General features: G+C 33.3%; 1 protein-coding gene across 2 annotated transcripts in view; it reads right to left on the bottom strand.

Moving 5' to 3' along the window:
• The window catches only part of LOC126818331 (phosphatidylinositol 3-kinase regulatory subunit gamma), a 112,909-nt gene that overhangs the window by 94,562 nt on the left and 4,673 nt on the right, over nt 1–13,674 (bottom strand). For both annotated transcript variants that reach the window (XM_050545670.2, XM_050545671.2), the window contains exon 3: nt 10,230–10,504. In XM_050545670.2, coding sequence (XP_050401627.1) covers nt 10,230–10,482 — 253 coding nt within the window. In that variant the 5' untranslated portion in view covers nt 10,483–10,504. The remainder of the gene's footprint in view (nt 1–10,229; nt 10,505–13,674) is intronic.

Below are 13,674 nucleotides of genomic sequence, written 5' to 3'. Positions count from 1 at the left end.
AGTCTGCCTATCAATTTGCAATTGTCCAAGGCCAAGGAACAAGCATGCCAAGTTTTATGTTGCTTGTATCTGAATAGGCAGTCTTAGGCTTTCTGCGAAGAACGTTGCCCCCAAGAAAAACAACAAGATTAGTTGAGCTTGGGGGCCAGTTCCTGGTTCAAAAGTAGTAACTTGGATGCAGTCTCCATCCTCCATTTTGGGATACAGATTTTGAATGGTGTCTACAAAGCATGGCAGTGAGAGACACCTGTGACATAGTGACCTTTTGTTGCTTATCAAGTCAAGATGTCTTTAGAAATAAACATCAGATTGATGTTTTGACAGGGAATACAGTTTGTTGTAACCTAGGAAACAATTTTATTCTATATCCATCTATTTTAAATAGTAAAATAGCTGCCTATTTTTTTGGCTAATACTGGAAAGCACTTACATTGGTGATGTTAACAGCTCTTAGTCGATAGTTTTATCGCGTGATTATAGGCGAACAATATGAGCTGCGACTCTCTGTAAATATTGAAACAATAAGCTTCGTTATTCAGAAAAGTTCACTGACCTAGTCGTAATGTAAATATAGCTTTATGTAGTATGTTCAAAGCCTATATTTAAATGACCTTTTCAGGTTCATTAAAACTTGAAATTTTTGCTACATCGATTGATTTAAGGTTTTTACAAGGATAAAACAAAAAAAATGTTGGGAGACTTGTATTGAGATCCCAATCACATAATGATCTGACTGACATACTGGTTCAAGTTTTCATTAGCAAAGCTGTGCACCTGATCGAGCATAATTTTGACCAAATCTAGCATATAAGTTATAAAACCCACACCACTGGGCAAGATGTACAGTCCTTACGATCATATGGCTATGTGAGAAATAAATATAAGTTGCTACTGAAAAATACTCCTGAGAAATCTGAAGATTATAGGCAATGCCTTCATGTGCACTACAGTTAGGTCTAATAACATCTTGAAGAAATCTGTGTTCATTTGACCTAACCTGACCTCTATCTTTCCAACAAAAAAAAACTTAGGCTTGGAACAGAAAGATTTTAACAAATCACAGTTTCAGAATTAAAGAAAAAAAAAAGAATTAAAAACTTAATGAAATAAAGATCAAATTTAATCTGATTGGCAGAGCACAGATAAATCCTTTAAAAGAAATTTCTAAAAAAAAAAAAAATTCTTGAACATACCCCAAAAAATGATACTGGATTACTAATACTTTTTTTTAGTTTTAGTAGTTATCTTTTGATACCATTGTTTTATTGGTTGAGCATCATTAATATTAAATAAGATGTGCATCAATATTTGGTTTCAAAAAGTCATTCTTTAAAAGTAAATTGTCTTTAATGATCTTCTAACCCCATACATTGTGTGGTAATATCTAACCAACTTGTCAACCAACAGTTGCCAGGCAAGATACGCCCACATTTTGCAAGAGATGATAGAGAACAAGCAAAAAACAAAAGCGATTTTTTGTACAATCAGTGGTCATAATCCAGAAAGTCATTGTCTGAAGTGCGCAAAAATCAAAAGGAACTGAGATCTTTGGGACATAAACATATATATTAAGTTTCATCAAAATCAGATAAAAATTGTGACCTCTAGAGGGCCCACAACCTTTCTATTACATACTTTTATACACTTTGCGTACAAAGAGCGGCCATTTTGTTTAAAATTGTATAAAAAATTGTGACCTCTAGAGAATCCACAAACTAAAAAGCAAAATTTTTCGTACAATCAGGGGCCGTAATCCATGAAGTTACGGTCTGATATGTGCAAATAGCGAAAGGAACCAAGATCTTTGGGTTATAAACATGTATTTCAAGTTCCATCAAAATCGGATCTAGAGGGTCCACAACCTTGATATACCATGTATACACTATTTGTGTACGAGGGGCGGCCATTTTGTCCAATTTTCACGACATTCAAACTCAACCAACATTACGGTGTAATGGTGATATATTCAAATTTTTTTTTTAATCGGAAAATAATTGTGACCTCTAGAGGGACCACAAGCTAAAAACATGATTATTCGTACAATCAGGGGCCATAATTCAGGAAGTTACGGCCATTATGTGCAAATATCAAGGAACCAAGATCTTTGGGTTATAAACATGCATTTCAAGTTTCGTCAAAATTGGATAAAAATTGTGACCTGTATAGTGTCCACAAACAAATTGTGTGGACAGATGGAGACAGACAGACACACAGAGGGATGATGGACGGACGACGTATAAAAAGAGAGTTTCAAGTGATGAAACCTGACTGAACTCTACATGTATTAGACTTTTTAATGAAAATGTGCATCTGGATCTTGTGTATGAAAGCTGTTTTACTTTGGAAGGTGAACCGAATTCATCAAAACCTTAAATACCATAAATGCAAATATCACACCTTTTTTACGTACTAATTCCACATAATTCTGTGTGTTTAAATCATAAATGAAGAAAATTGCTTTGCACTTATAATTAATGTATTTTGCAAATGTTCTTTAAATTTATCCCCATTTTAATTTGTAATAAACCAGACATTTTATAACAACATTAGACAGGTGAAATGAAATGGGTTTTAACATCATACTGTTCTGCACTGACTGGGCTAATGAAGACTGGCATACACCATACAGTCTGCTATGAGAGAAATTACGCCAGCGGTACTACGGTCTACCCTTATATCGAATTCAACTGTCAAGGGTTCTTTTACGTGCATGCCAATATGTACACAGGACCTTGGTTTTTTGTTTCATTCGAGCAACTGTATGTCGTCCCTTGAAAGGCCATCCGATCTGCACCATGGACATGGGGGAACCTCTACACAAAAACTCAATGAACTTTCTCGGTCACAGGACCTCCGTTTAGTGAGCCAATGTCTTACTCAATGAGCCACCCTGGCTCCCCATTAGACATGTGATTAACATTTCACACCATAATTCATAATGGAAATTATTTCTATTTCATAATTTGTTGACTTAATTAGCATTACTGATCTAAGTACAAAGCTTCTACCACAGTTTTTATTGGAAAGGAGTTGTCTTTTCTTTACACTTTCACAGTGTAAGTCGGACAAAAAATTTAAAATCTGAGGGCATGTTGAACCAAACCTCACCATCACAAACATCGCACCACCATAATTTATATGTGGCAATGTGGGGAATTTTTATCAGATTTTTCAAGCTATATCTGGCTTTTAAAATGTTTCAACACCTGATATCAAGCGAATGTCATACAATTATGTTTTTTGATAAGTAACAGAATATCTTTGTTCTAACGTAGCATCTTGTAAACAATATTTACATAATAATAGAAATAACACGAGTTGCTTTTTGTAATACTTCCTTGGCACAGAAAATATTCAGAATCATAATGTTAAAGAGCCAAAATTCTGCATTTTTTAGGATATTATACGGTGGCTGATAAGGGACATGAAAAATAACATAATTTGTTTTTTATAATTTTCACCCAAGTCAATTTTAATTTTCACCCAAGTCAATTTTAATATAATTTGTTTTTTATAATTTTCACCCAAGTCAATTTTAGTATAATTTGTTTTTTATAATTTTCACCCAAGTCAATTTTAATATAATTTTATTTTTATAATTTTCACCCAAGAATTTCCACCCAAAACACTAATGACCTAGTTTGTGTCGAGTGGACTTTAAACTCTCTCTCTCTCTCAAAGTTTGTGTACGAGGGGCAACCATTTTGTCCGGCAGTTTCGATCAGATTTTCAGAAAATTCAAACTCAATCATCATTAGGGCGTAACGGTGATATATTCAAACGTTTTTGTTTTTTTTTAAATCGGATACAAATTGTGACCTCTAGAGGGACCACAAGCTAAAAACGAGATTTTTCGTACAATCAATGGTCGTAATTCAGAAAGTTAAGATCCGATAAGCGCGAATATCGAAAGAAACCAGATGATAATTGTGACCTCTAGAGTGTCCACACGCTAAAAAAAAGTGACTTTTCGTACAATCAGGGGCCATAATTCATGAAGTTTCAATCCAATACATGCCAATATCGAAAGGAACCTAGATCTTTTGGGGATAAACCTATATTTCAAGTCTCGTCAAAATCGGATAAGAATTGTGACCTGTATAGTGTCCACAAACAAATTATGGATGGACGTCCGGACGGACAGGGGTGACGACAATATAAGTCCATATGATAATGTGGGCGTATAAAAATATCTATTTGATATAAGGTAAAACATAATACATTGCAATCTGCTAATTACAGTATGAGAACCATATAAGATAAAACATAATACATTACAATGGAAACGAGGCTAATTGAGATGACATCACGCGCTGGGTGGAAATTCTTGGGTGAAAATTATAAAAATCAAATTATATTAAAACTGACTTGGGTGAAAATTATAAAAAACAAATTATATTAAAATTGACTTGGGTGAAAATTATAAAAAACAAATTATATTAAAATTGACTTGGGTGGAAATTAAAATTGACTTGGGTGGAAATTATAAAAACAAATTATATTAAAATTGACTTGGGTGAAAATTATAAAAAACAAATTATATTAAAATTGACTTGGGTGAAAATTACAAAAAACAAATTATATTAAAATTGACTTGGGAGAAAATTAAAATTGACTTGGGTGAAAATTATAAAAAACAAATTATATTATTTTTCATGTCCCTTATCAGCCACCGTAATATTAGGATATGTCAGCTTATTTGGTTAAATCGGCTACTTATTTTTTCCAATTCTAAAGTGTATAAGTTAACTATAACTTATACTACATGAATATGCCTTTATAATGATCTTGATCTGTCATATGTCAGACAGAATGCTCTGTGGTATTCTTAAAAATATAAAATACTGATAGTGAGTTTTTGTCTTCTTTGTTTACAAACTTGAGTCACTTTAGAAATAAATAAATTTCTGTTGTAGTTCTTATCATATTATATAATACTAATAATAGGATAAGAACTACATCACTACATAAAATCAATGTAACACAGGTGGTTAGATCTGCATACTGAGTCATTGGACTAGGTTCTTTGGTTTCCCCTTGTCATTGGCAAAGCTGGAGGGAGGGCAAGGAATAGTCTCTAGTCATTTCAAGGTCCAGTGTACACGTTGATGTGCATGTAAAGGCACCCTCGACAGGTGGAATTTGAAATAAGTCGGCCGTATTGCAGCTTGCTGGACAAAATTTCCCTTATAGCACACAACATGGCATTTGTCCATCTCCATTAGCCTGGTTAATAGTAGGATGTTTTATGCATTAAAATTAAATAGAAATGTATATTTTTTTTGCAATATATAAATGTTCTCTACAATAATTAGCACAACTTTACTGGGAATATTTTACAGGATATTTGACGTCATATATTTAGTAATTCATTTATCACCTATTCGGACACTGTATTTTGACCTAATTCTAAGAGGTTTTGACAACATAATATATTTAGTAACTCATTTATTGATTATTCAAAACTTTATTTTGACCTAAATCAAAGCCGCTTAGCTTCTTAAAATAAATTCACAATGATCGTGATAAAACAGACACAAAATAGCAATGCATTACATACTTTGAATATATATAAACTAAAACCTGTAACAATAAGTATAAAAAAATGATTTTATTTTTTATGATTGTATTGAAATAGAACTAAAATAACTGTAAGTATTTGTGGAATAATCCTAGTAAATCGATTAAATTTGACATTAATATGATACAACTGATTAACATAAGATTAATGATGCTATTTCTGTGCCGTAAACAGCTTATATAGTATATTATTAAGCAATATAAGAAATAAATAGGCTGCAGTATAAAATTGATAGCTAGAAAGATCAAAGCTTATAAAATCATATGTAGACGTCTATAATTACCTACTTTAGTAATTAATCTTATACCAAATATATATATATATATTGAGATCTGTGTTTAGTATACACGCGAGAATCATCAGTGCAATAAAGTTAGTGTGTCAGACAGATAGACAAAAGAAATCACAATAACTATGTATAAGTTATATTAAATATTATTAACTTGTTAGCAGAACTCTTTCTTAATCGCTTAAAAATGAATCCAACAAACTTAAATTATAAGCTTTAGTCTCGTAGAGAAATGATTTTAACAAAAACTTTTAGAAGTATTTTAGGTCATATATTTTTTGTTAACTAGCGGCTGCCAGGCAGGATACGCCCACATTTTGCAAGAGATGGATGGAGAACAAGCTAAACAAAAAACGATTTTTTGTACAATCAAGGGCCATAATTCAGGAAGTTACGGTCCAATATGCGCGAATATCGACAGATCTTTGGGTTATAAAGATATATTTCAAGTTTCATCAAAATCGGATCAAAATTGTGACTTCTAGAGGGTACACAACCTTGATATATCATATATCTACACTATTTGCGTGTAATAGGTGAAAACTCTAGCAGAATATTCGAAATAATAATTACAGACGGAAACCTAGCAGTTGTATTTTAACAAAGATGTGAAAGCCGCAAGTCTATGAGATATTAATTTGGTCTATTTTAGTGATTCTACATCTTGGTGTAATGATTCCAGGAGTTCGAAAAGGACACTCCGCTTCCTTTCAATTGCCCAAAGGCATGTTCTATCGCAGAACTAAGCCATTTATTAAATCTTTTTTGATTACATGTCAATTTTCAAAAATCATTGTGTGGAGTCCCCAAGTAGGAATTCTCCCTCCTGAAATTTGGTATCTGGTTGTAGGAAAATACAAGAATACCTCAAAACCAGTCCCAGGCCAGCTGATGTACAACGGAGTGAAGTTTTTTGCGGTTGACGTATGATATTCGATTGTCCTTCATTGTGGGCGCCTAAATTCAGATATGACAGCCACTGATACTTCTGATTGTTCCGAGAAATTTACAATATCCAGTAAAACAATCAGAAATTTATTGATGTTTGTGGGGTAATGACCACTGAATAAACAAATGAAATGAAATGGGGTTTATCGTCCTCCTGTTCTGCTCTGACTGGGCTAATGGGGACGGGCATATGCTATACAGTTTGCTATGACGCAAATTTTGCCTAGGTAATGGCACTATGGCCTAATCTTATACCAAATTCCAACTGCCAAGAGATCTTTTACATGCAAGCCAATGTATACATGGGACCTCGGTTTTTCGTCATGATCACGCCCGAAAATCCTGATGAACTTTCTTGGCCAATGCAGGGATCGAACATGCGACCTCCATGCTAGCGAGCCAGCATCTTACCCACTTAGCCAGCCTGGCTCTGCGACATATACAATGCGACCTCCATGCTAGCAAGCCAGCATCTTACCCACTTAGCCAGCCTGGCTCTGCGGCATATACAATGCGTTGTTGATTTAGATATTCCAAATCTACCAGATAGTGAGCGAAATTGATCTAGGGTAGTAATATGCCACAGAAACACCATTGCTTGTTTTGGAATTGGTGTGCAAATATAGCCTTGCTCTCCTAACTACAATTCTGGTAACCTGTGGAGCTTGTTAATAAAGTTATCAAACGTTACACATTGGTTAGATGATAGTGTGATTCGAACTATTCTAAGGATTGTAGGGGGGCAGTATGTTCTGCATAATATTATATTCATTGGAGCTTTATTTTGCTTCTCCAGATTTAATGTCTCCAATAAGATGCCAATGAAAAAGTCAGTATCAATTAAAGTTTGTTGGTGGATTATTGTCTGCACGTCGTTATTTATCAGAACACCGAGCATGATTGTTTGGCGGCGTTCATCTTCCATTTTGATATCTAAACAAAGCGCCGCGCTGTTTGAGTACCCATTCCCACTGCGGATGTCCAAATGTACTCGAGGATCCTTTGTCGAGTAAGCCAGGAGCAAGTAATTAAACGCGATGTCATCTTGACCTAAATGTTCTTAGATATAAACAAGTTATTCTTCAGGGGCTGATTGAGATTCTAAGACAAAGAAACATATTGTCTTGGGAACTTAAGATGGCCATAACATACAGTAAGATAGACTGATTATATTTAATTTTGTGCTAATATACATTTTGATAAAACTACTTTTTAATGTATACACTTAAAGTCAAGAGAGTTTCCAAGGTTTATTTAAAATTGTTGAAAATCAATAGGCTTCTTCATCACATGAATATAATCATGGTATCCATTTAGCACCTTTTGACTCGATAAACAATTACAGTTCAGAAGAAAGTGCTGAAAATGTGACATACACAAAAAATATATCTACATAAGAGACGGTAATAGAATGAAAGTTTGAGAACTGAATTCTCTCAATATCACGAGAATGCATAAATTAAGGGTGACAAGGCATGCACAAATTGAATATGATACTATTTCGACCTATAACCATAGCTGAAACATTAATTACATCATTATTAATGTTCTGGACTGACAATCGTGCTCTTTCTAAGTCATCAAAAATAATTTTGGAAACTGTGTTCAATTTTTATTATTATTGTTTACAAAATTTATGAACTGACAGATGAACATACGGACAATATAAAATCAAATAAGTGTAAATAAATGAAAACAGCAATAATAATTGTGACAATAGCTAAATAGTCCATGCTAAAGCATTTCCTTTTTTCAGTGTGTGGTCTAAGTGGAGGCAACTCTTATATATCAAATCTTTCTCTGATTTTTAAATTGCATGGCATATGATGAATTTAAAAAAAATGCACTTTTGGTTTAAATTTATGTGTGAATTCTTTTGTTAGATGATTCAAAATTTTATGAATACAAATAAAATGCTGTGTACATGGTAATGATTTTCAGTATGATGGGAAGGAAAGGCTAAAATTAATGTTGAATTCTGGCATGTGCTGGAATCTGACATCTCCATTTGTACAGTGCTGTAAAGTGTCAACTTGTGTTTAAATTCTCCATGTATTAGCAAGATTGATTCATTTCTGTGTTTTGCAAGAAATAGCCTTGAATGAACAGACTTCAAGATTTACATCAACAGACTTTTCTCAGATCTAAAAAAAGTTCATTCTAATAGTAAGTGCAGGAGGAGGTATACCTTTAATCATCTTTCCTCCAACTTCCTATATTCATTTTCTATTTACAAGCTGGTTGTCATCAGGCCAACTTCCCAGTTGTCCTGACAATAATATGGGCTATCACGTTAAAGGAGCTAAATCGCTAATATCTGAGACCTAGAAATTGACACAAATGTGTCGCAATGCATCTAATAATGTAATATGATTGTATATAAACTGATTTACATTCAATCGTTCATGTTTTTACTCGTTTCAAATCAATTATGTTTGTCGAGATACGCCAGAAGTCTCAATTGAATGGCAATCTCTAGCATCTGGTTATTCAAGTCTACACCGATAGTATTTATTGCACATGCTCTCCTGATAAGAATATGGTGTCATCGTTTGACTGACTTGTGGAATATGTCTAACCTTGTTCCTCGAGTCCTTGTTACAAATGGCGCTGAAACGCATTATGGTATACGATTCGTGTACCAATGGTAAAATGTTTATTTTGTCTTAAATATTGGATATCAGAAGCCCATCTTTTCCATGTAAGATCACAACACCAATGTTGATTTAAATTGACAAATAAATCGCGTTTTCAATGTTGAAGACTTTGGATGATACTGAGTTAGAGACTTAGCTACTTTAAGTAAATCTGTCATTCAAAATGTAAATTTTGGGGAGAGTTTAATCAAAGATGCCACCAATTAACTTTCGTCTACAGAAAGGACGCCAGCATTAAAACTGCAATAAGCCTATGCAAGCCAAAATAATTTATCATCATTAATTAAGTTTTAATCATACTTATTGTTGAATAGGCATATTAATTAAGAAATTCTAAAAGTTATAGTTCCAGTAATTGAAATATTCTAGATTAATGCCCATTGTTTACCTCCCAATAACATCACTTAGTGTAAACAAACATTATTTTGGTAGTCAACCAATTTAAGAATCTGAGTTATACAATGTTGCATTTGAGAAATATGAAGGTTTGAAAGGTAAGTTTTTAAACGACCTGCCTTAAAATAGTTTGTTTTTAACTACATACTCTTTGACAAGTGGACAAGGTGTGTTTGTGTTTTTATCAATTAAAAACACTATCGCTACATTAATAGGCCTAGTGGTCATTGTCTAAATACTGTCTTGAAAAGTACACTGGATGGGAAATAATACAGTTCTGTTTCAGATTGGTAGTGATATGTGTTTTTAGTAAATATTAAAAAAAAAAGAACTTTTAAAACTATAAAAGATTACTTACTGTTAACTGATTGAACAACTCCTTTATATTTGACATAACCATCTGTAGGAAAATAACCATGGGCACCTGTAGTTCTATTTGTACCCTTTAACCAGTTTTGGGGATCTTCATAGGAACCTTTTAATTCGGCAGTCACTGGATTCATGTGGAGGCAATCTCCAGGTCTGATAGCAATAAACTCGACACCATGTTTGTGATCTTCGGGGTTGTATTCAAACACAGCTTCATATTCTACTATTATGTTGTTGGCCATTTTTGATTACATGGGAAATCAACTGAAATATACAGAAAATGTTCAGTTATACAAATGTCTAAAAAGTTATTTCATATACTACTATGAAATATGTACACATTATCGTGGATAAATGATGACGTTTTCAAATTTGTCTATATAATTATCTCTCCAATCTACTAGTGCTCTGGATTTGTATTAAAGCCTCTGCTTGTCATGTACACTTTAAGAGACAACATCCTATTTTCCCCCACCTTAATCCAAGCTAAAAAAGATAGGTTGCTTGGCAACGAAACCAGTCCTTCACGTTTAAGGTGAGCTTTCGCTCCGGCTCTCCTCGATGCACCTCGACTTTCCTTCACGGGAGCCATTAAAGACTCTTGGAAATTAGCTAAATCGCTGTTCTAAATATTGAGATTAATAAACTACTTTCAGTTTTTGTTTATTTTTAAACTGCATACGTTCAAGCTATCGGTTTCCATGACGATAATTCCAATGCTACAATATTCACCAAACATATTCACCAAATATTAAACAAGACTAAAGTTTTTTTCTCATTTTTGAAATTGGCAGGAGCGAAACATACCCCCACAACAGCTAAATCACTTTTGTTGGTAATTGGGGGCATTTACAAGACAATTTCATACAGATCAGTCTATAATTTTCTTCATTTGAGGATACACAAGGTTCTATAAACTGAAACAAGGACTTTAACTCTTTTAAAATCGCATATTAGAAATTGATGAAATTCATAATTTAAATTATAATATAAACTCCAGAAGAAATTAACAGAAATTAAATAGGATTCTTCATCTCAGTATGTACGGACGTACGGACGGGGGTGACGGCAATATACGACCATATTTCCATGTGGCAATATATTTCCATGTACTCAAATTGATTATTTAACATTTAACTAAGAAAACCACCCAAACTATCAGCGACAGATAATCAAAAGATTTTACTCAAAACTTATAGGTGACACTGATTTGTTAGTAAAGTCTGGAGGTTGCTGGTCACAAGATTTTCAATTTATCACATCTTTGTTAACACTGAATGGAATTTAACCAATTTGGACTGATATTCCTTTTAAATTTTAACTTTCATAATATTGTGGTTTACAGTGATTCAAAATCTCTCAAATACAATCAATTCTATAAATGTCATGAACAGTGGAAATTTAGTAAACCAAGAAGTTGTTCATTTACATGTGGGTGCAATAAAAGAACAAAAACACCAACCATTCTGTGTATTGTAGGATATTAAACACTATTTATTTACTAACCATAAAGAAAATTGGAACCCTTATAATTTATAAAGTTCTAATATAACTAAAGGAAAATGATAATGGACTTGGGAATAAAGGGAGATAACTCTCTCCTTTACCTATTTTACCTCCCCTTAGACAACAAAGTGAATTGTATCCTCAACCAAAAAAAGCACATTGTGTAACTAGATACATGTACAATTAAACAAAGCCATTTCTAATATTACTGTCCTAAAAGACGTCTATAGGGGAAATATTTCAAATCTTTTTTATTGACCACACTGCTCACAAAATCTCAAATGCTATACAAGTCTCAAGTTCTTTATACATGTCCCCATAAGACAATTTAATCCTTCTGACGATGTATACTTTGAAACTTAATACATCTGAAATAAAGAGAAAAATAAAACAAATGCAATTTTTATCCTTATAAATGTACATACTGTAATATGTTAATTTTAATATGCATCATTAACTCTCTGAATTGTCCAGGGTTTTTGTTAAAACTGTTCAATGATAAAATGTAAAATCTTTTAAATGTTTTTTTTTATAATCTTTAAAAGATAGTTTGCTAGGCAACGAAACATTCGCCCACAGCAGCTAAATCGTCCGGGCAGCCAACAAGAGTTGTCGCATATTTTTACTTTTTTCGGTAATGAAACATTTATAATACACTAAAATCTGATTAAGAGCAACAACTCATGAAGTAATTATCAGAAAACCATTAGAATTTGTTTGGTTTTTATAAAGTTCTGCCCCATGCTAATGTTTTGTATACAAAACTTTTAATATCATGGATTTAGCTGTTCAAGTCATAAAAATTCATTGAAAATCAATACACTTGTCCTCTCAAGATCTTAAACTCTGTGTATCAATCTGAAGTCAATCGGATGATAACTTTAGCCTTTTGAGCATCACAAAGTGATCAAGGGCCATAACTTTGGCAGTAATTATCGGAAATCGTTGAAAATCAATAGGATTCTTAACACTGTGTATAAATTTAAGGTCAATCGGATATTAACTTTGGCTTCTCGAGCGTCCACAAGATTTCTTGAAGTGATCAAGAGCCATAACTCTGGCAGTAATTATGGGAAATCGCTGAAAATCAATAGGCTTCTTCGTCTTATGACCTTAAACACTGTGTATAAATTTATAGTCAATCGGATATTAACTTAGGCCTCTAGAGCATCCACAAGATATTTGGAAGTGATCATGGGCCATAACGCTGGCAGTAATTATCGGGAATCGCTGAAAATCAATAGGATTCTTCGTCTCATGACCTTAAACACTTTGGCCTCTAGAGCGTCCACAAGATTTTTCAAAGTGATCAAGGGCCATCACTCTGGCTGTAATTATCGGAAATCGCTGAAAATCAATAGGATTCTTCGTCTCATGACCTTAAACACTGTGTATAAATTTAAAGTCAATCGGATATTAACTTTGGCCTTTAGAGCGTCCACAAGATTTTTTGATGTGATCAAGGGCCATAACTCTGGCAGTAATTATCGAAAATCGCTGAAAACCAATAGGTTTCTTTGTCTCATGACCTTAAACACTGTGTATAAATTTAAAGTCAATCAGATATTAACTTTAGTCTCTAGAGCGTCCACAAGCAATTGTGGACGCCGGATCGACCGACGGACGAACTGACGACAATATACGACCACATTTTAATGTTGGCGTATAAAAATTTAATAAACAATACTTACAAAACTGGTCTTACTTTGATCTTTAAAACTTTCTAAAGTCAATAATATATTTTACAGAATATGTGCATATCCCTTCTGACACTGCTCCTTTGATAAACTCAGCAGTTAGTTTGAACATTTAAGCAAGTTACCTTTGGTGGGAAGCCATTTTGTAAGCCGACTGGCTCTAAAATAAGACTTAAATTGCCTCAACCTAAGTAACTAAAACAAAATATGATATTGGCACGTATTGACAAT

The sequence above is a fragment of the Patella vulgata genome, chromosome 4 (genome assembly GCF_932274485.2).
Source record: "Patella vulgata chromosome 4, xgPatVulg1.2, whole genome shotgun sequence".
NCBI classification, from domain to species: domain Eukaryota; kingdom Metazoa; phylum Mollusca; class Gastropoda; family Patellidae; genus Patella; species Patella vulgata.
This window is presented reverse-complemented; position numbering and strand designations above follow the sequence as displayed.